This window comes from Pleurodeles waltl, chromosome 2_2, assembly GCF_031143425.1.
Source record: "Pleurodeles waltl isolate 20211129_DDA chromosome 2_2, aPleWal1.hap1.20221129, whole genome shotgun sequence".
Lineage (NCBI taxonomy): Eukaryota > Metazoa > Chordata > Amphibia > Caudata > Salamandridae > Pleurodeles > Pleurodeles waltl.
This window is the reverse complement of record NC_090439.1, coordinates 1253493-1272500: the sequence shown is the minus strand read 5'-3', so window position 1 is coordinate 1272500 and position 19008 is coordinate 1253493. Positions and strand designations below refer to the sequence as shown.

Sequence of the window (19008 nt, the reverse complement as noted above, 5' to 3'; positions counted from 1 at the left end):
TCACCATGAAATCGGAAGGTGTCTCTGCCAAATTTGGTGTAATTCCATACAGAGTTTCGGGCGCTATTCGGTTCAAAATCTCTATGGAAAAATAAATGGAGAAAACTTATTTTGGGAACGCCCTTTTTCTCTCTCTGCCCCAGCTTGATGAATCTTTCCAAGCAGCAGCTGAAGTGAGCGTAAAAGGTTTTTGGAAAATTTCATGAAGATTCGTTAACCAGTGCCAAAGTTATTTCCAAAACAAAAAAAGGTGTTTCTATAGAAAGGAATAAAAAAAAAAATATATATATATATATAGTGGACTTCTTGGGCACTCGTAAAATTGAATTTCTTCAACATACTAACATGCTAATTAGCATGTTAAGATTTTGCCTCACCCACAACGCCTTTCTATTTGACAATCAACATTACTTGCAGAAACAAGGGACTGCAATGGGAGCTTCATTTGCTCCCACGTATGCCAACCTTTACATGGGCTGGTGGGAAAAGGAGATAGCTTGGTCTGACTCTAATGGCAAATACATGGAACAAGTGATACTATGGGTCAGATATATTGATGATCTCTTTCTTATCTGGGATGGTGACGAGATTTCTCTCAAACAATATGTTGATATCTTGAACAACAAGGAGCTGAACATTCACTTAGACTTGAAATATAGTGCACAAACTATAGAATTTCTTGATGTCCAGATCTCTATTGAAAAAGATGTCTTACAGACAACTATTTTTCGTAAACCAACAGCCTGTAATTCAATCTTGCATGGCAATAGTGGTCATCCAAAAGCTTTGAAATGGAGTATTCCATACAGTCAATTTCTACGGGCCCGTAGAATCTGTTCTAATGATGAATGCTTCAAGATTGAAATCATGACGATGACACAGAGATTCTTAGAGAGAGGATATCCTTTGAAGATCCTTAAAGATGCACACTTGAGGGTTTTGAATATGTCTCGAGAAAAATTGCTTTTCAAGCCTGATAATATTCATAACCAAGATCACAATAAGGTATCATCACCTAGACTATTCTTAGAGTTTAATTCTCAACATTCACATTTAAATAATATCATACAGAAAAATTGGCATGTTTTGAGACATGATTCTGCCATCAAGGACAGTATAGGTCCACATCCATGTATCACATATCGCAAAACTCAATCTTTGGGTAACCATCTTACCAGAAGCCTATTTCAGAGTCCCAAAACTAATATGTCATGGTTGGCCAAAAAAAGCTTGGGCTTTTGGAAATGTGGACATTGCAAATCATGTTTGTATGCACAGAATACTCAGACATACACCACGTTCGAAGGAAAAATTTGTGACATAACTGAACGTATCACATGCGAAACTGAATACGTTGTATATATCATTGAATGTGGGTGTCGCAAGAAATATGTGGGCAGTACCATTCACAAACTGAAAATCAGGTTCCTGCAACATCTCAGAGCCATTAAGAATCATGATCCATCCTATCCTTTAGCTAAACACTTTTGGGATGTACATGAAGGTAACTGTAGTTCCCTAGCATTTTATGGTGTTAAAACCATTGCGGTCCATCCCCGAGGAGGCAATAGAATTGCACATTTGAGACAAATGGAGTCCAAAACTATTTTACTTTTAGGTACAGAACACCCTTGGGGTCACAACTTGGACGCAGAGCTTCATGTACATCTGTAAGTTTTTAGATTTTCCCATACAGAGATATACACATTTTTTTACACATTTTTTTACATTTTCTCACACATAGATTTTGTCCAATAGAAAACATGAAATGAAATTGATGACTTTTTTAGAATATTGTGTCTTGTTAGGATCCTTACTGATTGATTTTACCATTATTGTTATTACTATTAGTAGTAGCATTTGCCGGATTGACACTTAGTGTATTTTGGTAATAATTTTTTACTAATAATTTATTCACTTTTAGGGTGTTATACTCATCTATTTTATTCCTATACTGTTGCATAGGTCCTTGGGTAGGATAGCAGCGCACATATACATTCTCCTGTTGCTGAATTTGTGGGGTCTATTTATAATTTCATAATCAATAACAATTTGACCTATGATATGGATCTATTAATTAATCTCTTCAGATTCCTTTTAGAATATATTAATTTATAGGACTATGACTTATTTAATGAATTATGATGATGAATATCCATTTATTTATTTATTTATTCCACGTTGAAATCGCTTTTACCTGTATCTTATTTTGCATTTTCAGAATTGACTGAATTTACTCTATTTATTTGTCATCATTTGTCATCTATTTATAGCCTTTATATGAAGTGGATGTATTGCAATCAATTGGCAGTACATATATTTATATATATTTATATATTTATATTATTAATTAATTGCATTTATATATTAGGCCTTTAAAATTAAAACTGAAATCAAAATCAAAATTAAAATTATTAGGTATAAGTGGGTAATATGTGGACATTAAGAATAAAAGGAAAAAGGAAAAATGATAATTGAGAAAGAGAAGAGAGAGAAAAAAACAGCATACATGGGATTTGTTTTGTATTTAAGAATTGTAGACTGTGATTACAATTAATTAATTTTTTAGTGTTCACAGGTGACCAGACTATATTTGTGATAATGTATTATAATATGAGAGAAATATATAATGTCACATTTTTAGTTCATAGTTTATTTCAAAACATGCACAGGATTAGGAGTTTCTTATTTTTAAGTTAAAATTGTGACGTTATAAAATGGCCGCTCCATTTGCACCTCTCTTGAGCTATGCAATGAACATCAAAGAAGGACTATATGGTTTAAATAGTTGAGTGTAAAATGTCTGCCAATGTCCTGTTGAAGGCTTCGGCCGAAACGCGTAGACATTTGGTTGGGACAGCGTGTGTGTCTTTTGAATGGTGAGCACATTGTCGACCGTTTTTTTGTGCTTGTTGTACCAACTTTTGCTGGTGTGATTTACCTGCAATCTAATCTTTTTTCAATAAACAGCAGCCGATGAACCTATCGAGAATAAGTGGTTTTCTGAGTATTTTACCAGCTGGTATTGAATGATGTGCAGCCCTTGGTGTGCGATTTAAATACACCGTTCTTCTGGATATATATATATATATATATATATATATATATATATATATATATATATATATACAGCTGTGAAGCCACTGAGCAAACCATCTTATACTACCTGAGGAAGGCGGAAGCTGTAGAAATATATTTTTGTTCTTTAGTGAGATCATCTGTTTGAGTCACTTCTTCCTTATATATATATATATATATATATATAGAGCTTGGTGGATGCCCCAGGATGGCGCCCATCTATCATTAAGAGAGACCCCTGGGCCCAAGGCGGATCAGGGAGGTGGGCCACGGTACCCCTTCTCCATTAATTGTATTTGCCCCTGGGGCTAGGGTCCACTCTGACACTTTACTACTGTCTATACCTCTTCACTCCACTGTACTATACTGTATGTCAACGTATAACACTACTACACTCTGCGATAATCTAGTCCACTATAAAATACTGTATGCAACTTTGTACGACGCCACTACACACCACTTTAACAGCACTCCGTTCTACATCACTCCGCTCAATGCCATTACACTCTAACACTGTAAAAGTCAAATAGACTATCTCACTACTTTAGTCTACATCACTTTCCAATACTGTACAACACCCCAATACACTACTGTACAAACCAGTACCATATTTTATTACACTTTACTCAACTGTATGCTACACCACTCTACTGCACTTCACACCACTATAGTCCACAACATGCCACTCCTGACACTTTTCTCCACTCTACATTACTCCACTATACTTTATTGCACTCTACACCACTGTCCTATACACTACTACTGTCTGAAAATACTTCACTGTATGCAACTCCACTATACAACACTGCACTACAGTCTATGACACTCTACTCCACTGGATGACACAACACCACTCAATTTCTCTACAATACGCCACCCCACTATATGACAGCACTTCACAACACTCTCCTCCACTGTACTCTACAACATTCCTCTTGATACTCCACTCTGACACTACTTCAGCTTACTTCACTCAGTCTACTCCACTCTATGACAGTTTAATACACCATAATCAACTGTTCAAAATGCCATTGCACTGTACAACTTGCTGCTACAGTCTACGATATACTTGACTCTACTATATGAGACACAACTCCACTACACTATAGAACACTTTACTATATTTTACAATTTACTACTACACTCAGTTCCGATCTACAATACTCCAGTATATGACAATATACTTTACAATACTCAATACTCTCCTCCGCTGTCTTGTATAACACTCCACATAACTCTCCAGCTGTGAGACTGGACTTTATGATTTGAAACAACTTTTAAAAAAAAAAATGAAAAAACAAAGGTTAAAGCTGAGGTATAAAACATTTATTTTCCCTTTACAAACCAAATTTGAGCTACACAAACTTTAAAAATTCTAAAGTTATAGTTATAGCTCATTTACAATGAAACATTTCCTAGATAAATTAATAGAAAATGTCAATTCTATTAAAGACTTAGAGGTGAGGGTTAGGGTACACTATGTTTTATTTAATCCAGCAGCCATTTGGATTCAAATATTCAAAATAGAACTAGAATTCCCATGAAACAATGGGAGAAAACACAAGAAACAGTTCATCCAATCAGGGCCTCCAAAGTCCCTTCATATTCCCTGGAGGCTTTTTACCCCCCACTCTTTCTTACTGAAAACACAGCAAATCTACGGGTCAGATCATTCCTGTTTCGTGGACTCTGTCCCTGACAAAATAAAGAAAAGTCTGAGGAACTAGTGCAAATAATCTTGTGAAGAGTGCAACATTCCACATTACAGGAATATGAAATCAGAGAATACAACTTAAGTGAATAACACAATTCAGCACTATGAATCAGATGCATTATACGTTAAACCACAGAAAATAAACATTTTGCTACCTACCAAATGTAAAATCAACAACCTCCATTCCCTTGGAGAGTCTTGCATCGAAAGGGCCCAGTACCTTAGTAGAAACCGGTTGGGCCAATCCTTGCCTCCAAGTCATTAATAAAATTGAAGCTTTCCGTTACGTTAGCTAGAAAATTTTTCATTCTATGTCAGGAACCAGAGATGAGGATTAAGCTAGTTCAAAGCTTGCCTACCACCAGCGTCTCCAGTTTCATCACTGGTTTATAGCAACACCTTTTAAAAGTTGAATCCGAAGTCCAATCTGCCACGTTAAGGATATCTTCCAGTCTAGCCCCTAAAGAGAAGGCTTTGGAGTCCATAGCTCCTCTAATGGAATGGGCTCCAAACTGAGAAATGTAGATTCCTGCTTCCTGCATAGCCCATCTAACCCACCTTGCAATATTAGGTGCAGATACTAATTTGTGAGGTTTAGTAAGAGCAATGAGAAGTTAAATTTCCCCAAGGGGATCCAAATCCTCCGTAATAGACTCTTAGGCCTTGAGGGTCCTGACTACACACAACTTTGAAATGTTTGGAAATGCAGGGTAAGAAACCATCCTAGAATTATATTTTGTTCTCCTAGAAATGTGGAATGTTACTCCTTCAGGAGTAAATACTCTGTGTAAAGTCCACAACTCTCACATCAGAAACCCTTTGACAAGATAACAGACAGTACAGTTGCTAGTTTTGCAGACAGTTGTTAGGGAGATAAATATTTGTTGGAGGATCAAGACTGAAATAGGCAAAGCATGACATTAACATCCCACAATTCAGAATAACGGTGTTGAGGTGAAGATGACAACTTAATCCCTCTTGGAAGTTTACAAACAAGGGGATGCTCACAGATCAGATGTCCATCCCAAAGAGATGGCAGACCTGAAGGTATTAATATACCAATCAGCTGAACCTTCTAAAGCAAGAGATGCCAAAAAATTCAAGATAACGACAATGTCAGCCCCCACAGGATCCAATTGTCGTTGACAACACCAACCACAACCATCTTGAGCAGGTGGAACGGAATCTCTTGTTTGTGGAGTCTGCCCATGCCTTGGAGAGAAAGCTGGCAGCTTCCTGAAAAGGTATTTGGACTTTCCAATGTTCCCTGTAATCCGCCATGCCATGAGACAGAGTGAGAGAGGATCAGGTGGTTTTAATTGCCCTGGGGATCCCTAAGGAATCCTGGAAATGGGGGTAGAAGGATTGGAAAATACAAAGGTGGTTTAATCAGAATTGGAAAGCATACTTGAGACCTCCAAAATGGGGTAATCACTACAATGCACACCTGCTGGTGACATACCCCAATGGCCAATCACATGATCATCACAAATGGGGTAAAGGATAACCCTTTTCCTTGCTCCAATCTTGGAGTGAGGCATTGGTCGCCACTATGTTGGGATCTCAACGCCAGCTGAAGAACCTCTCCAGCTGGTGGTCCAACCAGAATGCAAATAGATTGATCGAGAAAGGACCCCAACAAGCCTGGAGAGCTCGAAACACCGCTTGTTGGAGCTTTCACAGACTGGCATCCTGCCAATGATGGACGTGCCAGTCCACCACTTGATTGGACTTGCCTGGGAGATGTTCCCCCTACCATCGAAATTTGGTTGACCAGGCAGTAAATCCACAGGGACTGAGCAAGATCTGATAGGGTCTTGGATCTTGTCCCACCTAGATGACTGACATAGCGGATTGATGCCACATTGTCCATCTTGAGAAGGAGACAGCTTAGGGCCCTGTCCCTGGGTCCAGCATTTGACCGCAAAAGGCCCTGTCATTAACTCCAGGCAATTGATGTGCAGGCTTTGTTCTGCGGAAGACCATTTTCCACCTGTAAAGAATTCTCCGCAGCGTGCCCCCCCAACCATCTCCGCTGGCATCCAATTCTATTAATAGATTGGGCTGCGAGCCAATTGTGGCCCTGCGTTTCCATGCCTCCATGTGGGAGATCCACCAATGGAGTTCCTCCTTCACTTCCTCAGAGAGGAATGGACTGGGAGTAAGAAAGCCCTTTCCAAGGGTGTAAGATCTTTAAACGCTGCAACTTCCTGTAGTGTAGGGGGCCTGGGAATATAGGTTGAATTGAAGATGAGAGGTGGCCCACTACCCGGATCAGATGATGCAGAGAGCCCGTGGGTTTGGATCGGATTTGCATGAGCTCGTGTTTAATTTTTCAGAGCTTCCAAGAAGGAAGACTCACAGTAGTTTTGATTGAGTCGATCAGGAACCCCAGAAAACGAGTGGACTGGGCCAGAGTTAGAGAAGATTTCTGCTCGCTGATCACGAAACCCAGAGATTCCAGGAGATCTATGGTAAGCTGTAAATGAACAGAGGTGACTTGGACACTGATTGAGGGTAAGAATGTTGCCTAAGTAGATAATAAGCCTGAGCCCCCAAGCCCTTAAGTGTTCAACCACTGGATTCATCACCTTGGTGAAACACCAAGGAGCAGAGGACAGACCGAAAGGCAGGGAGACTAACTCAAATGGCCAAAACCTGTGACCTCCATTGAAATTACAGAAACCACCTGTGAGGAGGAAAGATGGGTGCTGTCAAGTAGGCATCCTTGAGGTCCAAACGGACCATCCAGTCGTTCACCTGTAGCAAATCCCTGAGAAGGTGAATGCCTTCAATTTTGAAGTGGTATTAAATCAGCCACTCGTTGAAGTCTCTGAGGTTGATAACTGTGCGCTGACCCCCGTTCCTCTTCTCCACTAGGAAAGGTTGCTCAGAAAACCATAGTGGGCGAGGAACTGTTGGGACAATATCTGCTTTCTCTAAAAGTTGCCTGATCCCGTCATCTATTAGTGCCACCTGGACAGAGGAAAAACAAATTGGTTTTGGTGCAAGGATTTGGGATGAGGATCTGTAAAACTATCTGAAAACCCCTGACTGAAGAACCCACTGATCTGATTTGAGATGTTGCCAATTGTGGAAGAATTCCCCCCAACCTGCCCCCAATATGGAGACTGCCGAGAACTGACACTTACCTTGAGGAGTGTTGAAGGAACCACTGCCACATCCTCTTGCACCCAGTTGTCTGGGGTACGGTCTGGTGAGAGAGAATTTACCAAACGTGGACTGACCACTGTCCACCGCGTGAGTCTGAACCTTTTGCAAAGGTTGAGAAAGTAGCGTGGTTGGCTGAGCACCCCTACCACAGCCGGCAGCTACAAACATTGGGGCTGATTATGCACTTGACGGAGATCTGGGCTTTGGCCAACAAATTGAATGTGCTCACAAATTTGCTCAATTTGCTTATAAAGGGGTCTCCAAAAAGGCCACCCTCTGCCACGGGCCCTGCTTCAGAGGTGGAAATCTCACCTAACTTGGGGTCTTATTTTAATTAAAAGAGACCAGCAGCAATCAGTGGAAATTGCGCAGTTCACTTTTCAAAGAAATGTTAGAACCCTTTGAGCCCATCCCAAATAGGACTCTGGGGATAACAGAGAGCCAGATGACTTGGCATCCTCGGCCATGTCTAGGATCTTGGGCAAGTGGGCCATTACGTCAAACAGTTTGTCCTGACATGAGCGGTCTATTCTCTTCTTGGGATCGCTTATAAATTTTGCTAAATAAGTGGCCATTTTGGGGTTGATTTCATGGGTAAGAGCTACTTTGCCCTCCAGAGCCGGTGGAGGGCATTCTGCTCTCAAATGGCATCTGACTACTTCATCTAAAGGCTTCCGTAGCTGACCAGCAATATAAGCAGCCACTTTAGGTGCTGGGAACCACTCTGATGAGCAAGGATGTATAAGGTCCCAGGGTCCAACATGTCAAAGGTTAAACCCAGAGAGTTTGTTAGGGCCCCTGAATCACTACCATCTGGTGCAGGGTCTGGGGGAAAGATGCCAAGGCCGACTTGGTTCTCCGTCACCATCAGAAGCACTTGGGGAATCATCCCCTTCACCCAGGTCTGGAGTTGGTGGGCAAGAGGGGGATTCTCTATAGATGGGTTATTTGGGACAGGTTTAAAGTCCATAAAAGCCTTCTTGAGATGCTCAAAGGCATCTAGGTCAACTCACGCACAATGTCACGTTTGGGCTTGTTCTCAAGTCCACATGTTGAGGGCTGCCCTGGAGGTAAGTATGTCATAGACCCCCAGTAAGTCTTCCCTCGGGTGGATGGGGTTCATGGCATTCAGCCTAAAGCCGGAGTATTTTCTTAACCAGGGGTACAACTGCTTGGGACACAGCAGTGAATATGGACCGGTCCATTATATGACAATAGTTATCATCCATGGGAAGGTAAGTAACATGCTCTTCCTCCAAGTAGTCCCCCAGATCTTCCCTGGGGAAGCTCAAGATAACCTCTCTGTAAAGAGGATTGGTAATGCATAGAATCCGATGATGTTTTACTGAGCTAAGGGCACATGATGTGATTGCCAGAGGACGATGGAGGGGAGTATTGGTGGCAAAGCCGGTATATTTAAATTAGTCTCAAGCGAGACCTGGGGCCTAAGTGGCAGACGAGCGGCGCTCCCTTGATCTAAATGGGGACCTGATTAATCACCTGGGACACGTTCTTCAGGGACGCCTCACACAAGGCAGATCCTACTGGATGTCAGTCTCCAAGAGACAGCTCTGTAGACACTAATTACAGCCCCAGAGGAAGCCGCGGCGAGACTGGCGTCATCTTTATTGATAGCAAGAGTGAAAATGACACGTCAGCACATTGGGGGTGGGTGGGGGGGAATCGAGCATGCTGTGCATGTCAGTTGTAGCGTGGTTCCCCTAGCGGTCACAAGGCCACACTGCGCACAGAGCCAAAAGCAATATGAAGTGGCCACGAAGAAGCGAAATGTTCCTGCGGCCGCGCAAGCAGTAAACACACACACACTTAACCTGCACAAAAAGGCAAATACCATAAATCACAATAAACAAGAGCAAGTCAAAGACACTAACCTGGGATGCTGGAGCAGCAAAGAAAGGGGGATAGAATGTCTCCAGGGAATATGAAGGGACATTTGAGGTCCTGATTGGATGAACTGTGTGTTTTCTCCCATTGTTTCAGGGGAAATTAAGTTATATTTTAAATGTGTTGGAATCCTAATGGCTGCTGGATTAAATAAAATGAAGAAAGTGTAGCCTAATCCTCGCCTCCAGGCCCTGATGTAGAATGTATCCACCACCTTCAAATTATTAAAAGTAGTGGACCGCGTTACACACTTATCAGCTCGCTAACCAGACACCACTAACTATAAAACTTGCCACTCTACCCTATACTATGTTATGACAACGAATGCCATTTAAGAAGTTTGAGTGTTATTATGAATGTTATGATTTCACATGCTATTAAGTAATGCTGTATGTAAGGGTATAAACAGTGCATGGGAAAAGCATGAGTTATAGTTATAATGTTTATTGTAAAACAATACTTTAAACAGCAAGGAAAAAAATGCAATATGGAGAAATGTAAACTGGACACAAGCATACCTTTGAGAATTGTTCATCGACAATTTCAATAACTGGAGAGACTCTCGCTTTGTCGCTGCTGTACACAAAAAACAATTTGATTAGGTCAAGGGCTGACTTTAGTAAACATTGGTAAATAATTGTATCACATCAGAAAAGCACAAGGCACTACTTCACAGAAGCTGGTCAAGACGTTTACAACAATACAGAACAATTTATAGGGGAAAACGACACCAAGAAACTGCTGCATAATAAGACCACCAATACTTGGCAAAAAAAATAATACATATCGTAATAACTAGCAGATTGAAAAGAAGTGGTACCAAATTACTCCATCTACGTTTAGCCCCAACCTCTGAAACCAGCAAGGATGTATCTAAGCAATAAGGCCTAGCGCAGGGATAATTTGAAATCTTGCAGAAGTTGCTACCAAACTGTTACCTCATGACCATCCTTCGGTGCAATCTGCTAGAGGTGGGCGAGCCAACAAAATAACAGAGCGAGTTGAGTCATGGGCCTGGCTTTGCTCTAACAGCCTATGCACGAATTGAGCCCTAAAAGTGATTCCATGTGAATCATGAAAAAAACCTCATAACAATATGATAAAGTCTCTTCAAAAAGTGTATTACTTTAAACTGTTGACGCTTTGACATTGATAGGTCACCTGGTATCACTGCACCGAGAGGTACTTAATAAACGTGATAGTTTTTAAAACAGGAACTTAGAACTGTCCTACTCAACAATGCCATTAATGAACTGCGAGGCAAGTCAGTTTCCATGTCCCCCCATATGAGAGTTAAAATCTTATAGATAGAGCAACATTATATCTATTAAATTAGCTCGTATTCTGAAATCAAGCATTTGAAGGTGCTTTCATATGCGGTAAAGAAGAAAAGGAGGATCGGGTAAATAAAATAATTGCCTAAGATCACCCAATTTCTTTAAGTGGGGATGCCAAGATGAATCCCTTGTTTTCTGGTTTCACTTCATACACAAGCCACTAAATTGAAACGTGTCTCTTTATAGATCAAATGTATTGCTTTGCTTTTTATGTATGAGGATAGAGCGAGGGAGAAAGATGTGTTCTGGGGCAGACCGGGTATCAAGGCTGCACCCACAGGATGCTGTGTTTGGGTTAGTGGTCATGCTAACAGAAGTAGCATGCACACTTGCTGCGATCTGGTGTGGAACTGCCAATATGCAATTCCGCTCTTTTATTGTTAAACTGGGTCATGTGACCCAGAGGGCAAACCGTTCTCTTTATGAGGCCGGGGGCGCTGGCTTGGACACCCCTCGGCCTGCAACACTACATTCCTCCTTTTTTGTAATGAACAAGAACAGCGACTGATGGGACAGAATGCTGTGATGGTGTTTGTGCCAGAGGTAAGGCGAGGGGAGCGTGTCTTGGTTCTTTTCCAGCTTCTCTGCCTCCCTTTCAGCAGCGTCACTATCGTCTGTGGTCACCCCGGAGGAAGAGGGTGGAGATGTGGAGGATGACCCATGCAGTTGACAGGCAAACTGGTTGGCTCTTCTGCTGCTACTGGATTAGGATAGAGAGGACATAGTATGTACTGATCTTGGTGACAGCGGACAGGAGCCACGTAGGTCCCCTCTGTGGGCAGTGGGAGGATGAGGGCCTGAAAACCTAATCTGCACGCAGCCCAGCGATAGGCCTCACCATGTGAGGTGCTTGTGTCCTGTCGTAGACCTTGCCCCTTGAGGAGTCAGTAGCAGGTGGCTGAAGAGAGGAGGTATCTCTTCTGCATTCTTGGATGATGGGTGGGGAGTAAGACATGCAGCCCGAGGCACACATTCCAAAAATTGTGCTCACTGAGCACAGATGGCAGGAAGTGCAGGTGGCAGGCTGTGCAGCTGGGGAGGCCGCTGTCCTGGTCGACTATTGGGAGTTAGGAGCAGTGGCTTGTGCCATGCCTAGAATGAATGAGACGCCCCTCACAAACATAAGCAAGAGTGGGCTGAGAGAGTTGCTGTGTTCTGGGGAATGCCGGGTATCAAGGCCGGCCCCTGGGATGCGGTGCATGGGTTAGCAGCCCGCTAACAGGGATAGCCTGCACACTTGTTGCTGTCTGACGTGGAAATGACAATGCGCAGTTCCACCCCATTATTGCTACACAGTCATGTGACCCACAGGGCAAACCATTCACTGAGGCCAGGCGTGCTGACCTGGATACCCCTCAGCCTGCAATACCACAGAAGCCACATGAAAGCTCAGCTTGTTTTGGGCTCGATGTTCCAGGAGGACCTCGAGCTGAGCCAGAGCCTAGCATCTGGCTTGACCTTCCAGTGGCCCGTCCACCTCTACAATAGGCAAATGGATTGGAGCTGGAGCGCACACGGAGGTCTTCCTCCCACTTAGGATTCAGAAACTCCATGCGCTCTGGGGAGATGCCACAACTTGTCCCACCTACACTAGAAGTCGACCAGATCTTTGGACTCAGTGAGGAGTGTGGTAATTGGATTCATTGAATATAAATCAATAATAGGAGAAAAACACCTTTAAACACCATGACCAATTTAACCACAGATTCAAAAACTCTAAACTGAATAAAGTTTCAAAGCTTTATTACAACCACAAAGTCAATGTAACACAAATGGTGTGCAAAACTAAGTTATAAATGTACATAAAAACCATAGACTGACCAAAACGTCTAAAGAGATTAAGTCTACTAAACATCAATATTGGTAAACACTCCAAGAGGATAACACATATTAACAGAAGTATAATATGCACATAAAATCAGATTTTAAAGCAGATGGTGACATCAGTAAATGAGCACAGTTCAATTAATAACAATCAGGTTTTGGGGCTGGGCCATCCTTATCCCTAATAAGGATTTGGACTTGCATGTAAGGGGATGGACTAGCATGCGGGCAAACCAAAAGAAGCAACAAAATAATTAGGAAAATTATTTAATTTGAGTAACTCACTGTAAAAATACACTGTTGTAATTATTAAGCTGAAAAAAAACAAGAAATCACATTACAGAATATACCTCTCCTCGTGGGACAGCAGACAGGAAAGACTCATCAGTCCAGAGCAATCACAGCTTCTCAGCATCAGTAAACGGCAGCATTGGGGGCAGTGCAGAACACAAGCTGCACATAGGGCAGGTCAGCAGTTCAGAATTATTGGGCATATTAGTACTGAACAGCATAAGCAAATGAAGTAACAGGAAGAAAGACTTAAATCTTTAGAAGACATTTAAGGGTCAGGCGGATTCAGGAGAAGAGAGCAGCACCACATCAAGAGGTCATCATCAAGACTCCACTCTACTGACAAAGTCTCAAAAGTCTCTTCTCAACTAGAAATGGCCACATATTTCTGACTGGTCCTCCATGTGTGCTCATCTTGAGCAAATTAATCAATATCCTGTGGAAACTTATTGACGTCACTGTTTGCAACTATTCCCGATTCTCAGGGAGTGTGGCAAGTCATTAAGATTAATTCATACAGTGCATTCAAAATACAACACTTGTTCATCAACTGAAACTTTGCGATTCTTTCCCATAGTGCATAAGATAATTCTGCCAGGTCTCATGTGAATTTAGCAATACTTCCTGTCTTGTTCAACAGCTTGAACAAATACGGTTACATTTGTTATTAGTTAGAACATGTTCTCTGTGTTTAACACAATAGGACATTAACCAGCACATCAGCAACCAAGGAATAAATTCAGGTCAAAAGGAAGAGAATTAATTAGTACTTTTTCTCTTACTGCTGGAAAAATGAATCTTCAGGCCTAGTCTAGCTAAGAAAGCCTAAATACTTATTGATGCAATTATTACATATAAATCCTATTGTTCACCTATCGATTTGAATCAAATATGCAAAGCAAATTATTTATTCGCGGTCATTAACAACATTAGAAAGTTTAAATATGAATTTCTTTCTCTGCACACAGGTAACTTCGTTAGAAAACATTTAAATCAGTATAAGCACGATTGATTCATATTCATGCAATATTCATAATATACTTAATTTCTACTATTCTCCTAAAAATACTTTTTATATTAATTTGTGTCAATAGTTCACTTGAAAATAAATGCACAACATATTTTATGGCAAAACGCCATGTTGAAAATAAATAGAGGTCACAATGTCTGCTATAATTCAAATGTGCACATTTTTACATTTTATGTAAATTTCTCTGTTAGGCTTTTAAATTAAGTTTTATAAGTTATCATATACTAACTTCTATGCCATTAATAAATTAGTACATTTTGATCTCTACCAGTCCCTCCTTTGACTGCAATTTGTGCCATCACAAAAGGACATTCTCATTACAATTAGACAACTCAAAGCCTTGTAGTATGATAATGCATAGGTCTAGGTTTGAGGTAATTTTCAATGCTTTTCAGATTCTTGTAGTATCTGTTTCTCATATTCTCTATTTCAATCTCTTCCCTCTTCGGTTTATTCTTTGTTCTTTGTATCTTCCAGAGATTTTAAGTTTTGTAAAATCAGTGTGCACAAATTATGCACACTGTCACAATCAATAAAGGTTGAAGGATCATTCTCAAAATCCACTTCCTTAATCTCCAACCCAAGACCCTACTTTGGAGAATCATTTGCCTATTGTTTCCCAAATATTTGCCTGTTTGAGGTCATTCAAGTCATTTTTCAGACTTGAGGATTAGAAAGGTACCTTCTTATCTCTACTGTTGTTAGGTATGTGAGTGCAACAATGTTACGTCTTTAAAACTTGACAGACTCTGCCTTCTTTTGCTAAAAAGATGTCTATCGCATGGTGATTCTGCAAAACCATTAATCTCACTTCAACCTTTTTCATGTACATTAGGAGCATTGCAGCTGCAAAATCAGTTGACATCTTATCTACAAAAATTGATAACTTGCTTTTCTTAATGCCATTTACGATCACACCTACCAATGGAATAAAAGTTGCAAAAATCTCTCTGGTAATCTCTGAACTACTTGCTCCTCTTTTAATCTTCATTTTAGGCCACTCATTCCCTACTGGGTTGTCAAAATCATCTACTTGATATATTTTCACCCCTAAATAGCATGTGCCATACCAACCTTTTGGTAACCTGTAAAAACGTTCTTCCCACAAATATAATATACACCAGGCACAGCAGAGTCTTGTCCATTTGACATAAAATTCCATACATTCTTAAACAAAAACACATGCCTGCATTCGCTAGTCCTTAAAAACTTATTGTCAGTTTTTGATTCTGGACTATAAATACACAAAGCTTCCCTACATGTTGCCAATCTAAAGCTAAGCATCCTTGTGTATCAGGAATATTATGAGCAGATTTATTTTCACAATCATGTGAAACTATGTCCTTATCCATCTGTTTTTCCTTTGCTTTCCCTTCTGTCATCAACTTGATTGATAAACTTTTTCTACTTGTGTAAGAATACATTTTGTATAGATTCTGTGCCAAACTTTTGTGTAGGTTCAAAGAGTCCTCCTAGTATAGCTGAGTCTTACCCTTTGCAATGCTGCTCAAATGCTGATTAACAGGAACAAATGATAAAACAAGGTCAAAGTTTGAATAAAAATACTGAATGTACTGGATTGTACAAACGTGTTAACAATAAGCTGCAACTAATGTCATAAGTCAGTGGTAAGCTGTGATATGTGATCCCTTCTTGTACGACGAAGGGATCTGTGTGCAAATGTGACCGTCCTGAACATTCATGCATCCACATACTCATACAGCAAATTATAATAAACACTGGAAGACAAATCTCCCTTTGTGTCATCTAAATGAAGTAACTTATTAAACTTCTCCAGCTTAGATGGTGTTATTCCCTGCACTGGAGTGTTCTGCTTTGCATATCTTCTTTCAGGGAAGCACTCATTCCTGTATTTAATAAAATGCATACAATTATATATATACTAGAACCAAACCAATGCACACGTTATTATTACATTTACTATATTTGCCCTGTTCTGGGTTCATGGATTCTGTAGAATCAGAGGGGGAAAGAAAAATAGAAATAATCTGAGGCAAAAGTTTGAAAAAATCCAATCCAAAGTGGCTATTCAAAAAGTCTTTTTGCACTTATTTACAACAGTTCTAGATCTTCTAGAAAGTTGATTATGTTTCAACTAAAAAGGTTCTCAAAAACAGTTTAAAATGTTTGTCTTTAATAAACCACAGTCTGATGATAATTTATGGTCACTTACATTGTGTAACGTCTCCCTTTATCAATTGGCAAGGTTATTTCAGAGCTCAGTTGAAATGTGATTTCAAATTCCTGAATGATTAACTGAATCCTCAGAGTCAAAATAAAAGGTCAAACTTGTTCTCCCATTCATTTGCAACAAGATAGATTAATTCAGTTGAAGACTATTTATGGCTTGGCACTCTTTCCCTTTTTCTTATTCTCACAGCACAGGTTTAGCCCTCACTTTGATTCGATTCTTCAACTGCTTCTGTTATAGTTGGGAGTTTATCAGCAACCACATCAGGTGTGAATGCAGGCTATTGATCTCCTTTTACAGTTCTCTTTTCGGGTACAACTGGTCTCAACGTTTGCCATGTTGGCAGGAGTCAGTTGGCTTTGACTTGATCTCCTGAATCTTTATCTGCATTCAGAATGCTTGCGTTTGCCATTTCACACGAGTTCTGCTTCATCCACTTGTTCACTCCTCACAGCGGAAACCGCCAACATAGACAGACACTTTAACACTCTGACCGCCACGGCAGTAGCAACAAACACCGCGGTGGTCACCGCTAACAGACAGGCAGAAGACAATGTACCACCAACTGCATTATGAGAGGCCAATCCGCCAGGGTTTCCGGGGCGGTACCAAGGACATCAAAAGCACTGCGGAAACAGTACACTGAAGGGGAACCACTCACCTTTCAACACTCAACGAAGAACCAGGACGCCATGGAGCCCAAACTGCAGGTGTTACCCATGTTGGTGTATCTACTAATACACCAGAAAGTAGAAAGAAGGCAGTGGCGACGACGGTGAGTACTGCACCTAGCACACAGGGATGGGGGGGAGGAAAAAGAAAGTGACACACACACGCAACACCGCCACCCCCATCCACAACACCATACACATAAATACATGCATCAACATTACCTATACACCCCGTTAGCCCCTGGAAGAATGCAATGACAAATGGAATTAAGTTAATCAGTGATATTTTAAAACATGCAGAAATAGCAAACACATTTAAAAAAATCAGTATATACAAATAGTTACATTATGTACAGAAGGTCATACACTGTCCCTTGTAAATGTCCGTGGACCAGTGAGACCTAAAATCATGGGCGAAGCCCACACTTGACTCCTGCCTCAAAACTGAGAGAACACTGCAGGGGCATCAGGTCGAAAAAAAACGGGCATCTCAGGGGGAATGGGAGGGGGCACCTCAGCCAGAAGATGGTACTACGCCACTGCTCCTCAAGGGGGCAACATGCCCACAGTGATATCCTGGGGAGTGCAAACCCACAGTCTCTCAAGTGGGTGGTTTGCCCACTGCTTGCTCCTGGGGAGTGCAAAGCCACAGTCTCTCAAGTGGATGGATTCTCCACTGGTTCTGGAGGGGGCTTTGTGCCCAGTCTGCTTCATCCTGCCAAGGATTTGGTGAGTGGATGCATCTCTCCACTGGTTCTGGAGGGGCTTTGTGCCCAGTGATGCTGCACCTGGGGTGTGGCAGTTCCCATCCATGGGTGTTGGAGGCACGAGATGTGCAGGGAACAGGTAGCATGATACTCCATGGAGGCAAAGCCACACTCCATCCTGTGGCGACTTAGACTGCAAACTGCTGGTAGTGCCAGTGTTGGTGGTGGTGCCCCATGAGGTGTGTGCAGGGTCCAGGACGTCTCCTGCAGCTTTGGACAGCTGCCCACTGGGGATGCTGCTGATGTCCGTTGTAGTGGCACCGACTGGGCACGTGGCGGTGCAGGTGGCGGTGTCTGCGGCAGAGATGCTGCCGGTGCTGCCCGTGGTGCAAGTGTCTGTAGTAGTGGAGGGAGACACTAGGCCATCTCCAGCAGCCTCAGATGGCTGACCACTGAGGAGGATGCTGGTGACGGTCATGGCAGCGGCAGTGCAGCGGGTGGTGCATATGGCTGGGCAGGTGGCGATGCAGGTGGCAGTGCTTACCATGGTACAGGATGCTGGCCTGTCAGGAGACATGGTGGTCACTAGTCCCTCACCAGGAGGCTCCGTGCCCTGAAGTGACTTGCCCTTGCTTTTGTGTCCCTTCCCCACCTTGGTAGTCGCTGCTGGGACCTTGGCACTGTCCTCTTTGGTTTTGGATGAGGCCTTGCTGGGTGGGTGGTGCGTCTTTTCCCTGCTGCATGCCGGCCCCTTCTAAACCTTGGCAGGTGGCGGAATTGGGTGGTGCTTACCATCGGTAGGTGGCACACTTGCAGCCCTGACGGGTGCCCCCTTCGAACCTCTCAGACTTTTAGGGACTTGTGTGAGTGCCTGTGTGATGATGTGTAATGCTTATGTATTCCTGAGCCACTTTTGTGTGTTGATGTGTGTTCATGCTGGTCTGAAGGTGTGCTTGGGATAGGCTGAGGTAGAGGGGATTGGGTCTGGGTAGAGTAAGTTGGACGGGGGAGGCTGGACACAGGGACAATGGCTGCCGTCAGTGCTGAGGCCAGAGCCTGAAATGC

At 42.0% G+C, this 19008-nt stretch overlaps 1 protein-coding gene across 1 annotated transcript in view; it reads right to left on the bottom strand.

The window, feature by feature from the left end:
* Window positions 1-19008, bottom strand: part of LOC138283088 (synaptonemal complex protein 2-like) — a 413718-nt gene that overhangs the window by 214146 nt on the left and 180564 nt on the right. Inside the window, exon 8 of the mRNA XM_069221232.1 lies at window positions 10390-10447. Coding sequence (XP_069077333.1) covers window positions 10390-10447 — 58 coding nt within the window. The remainder of the gene's footprint in view (window positions 1-10389; window positions 10448-19008) is intronic.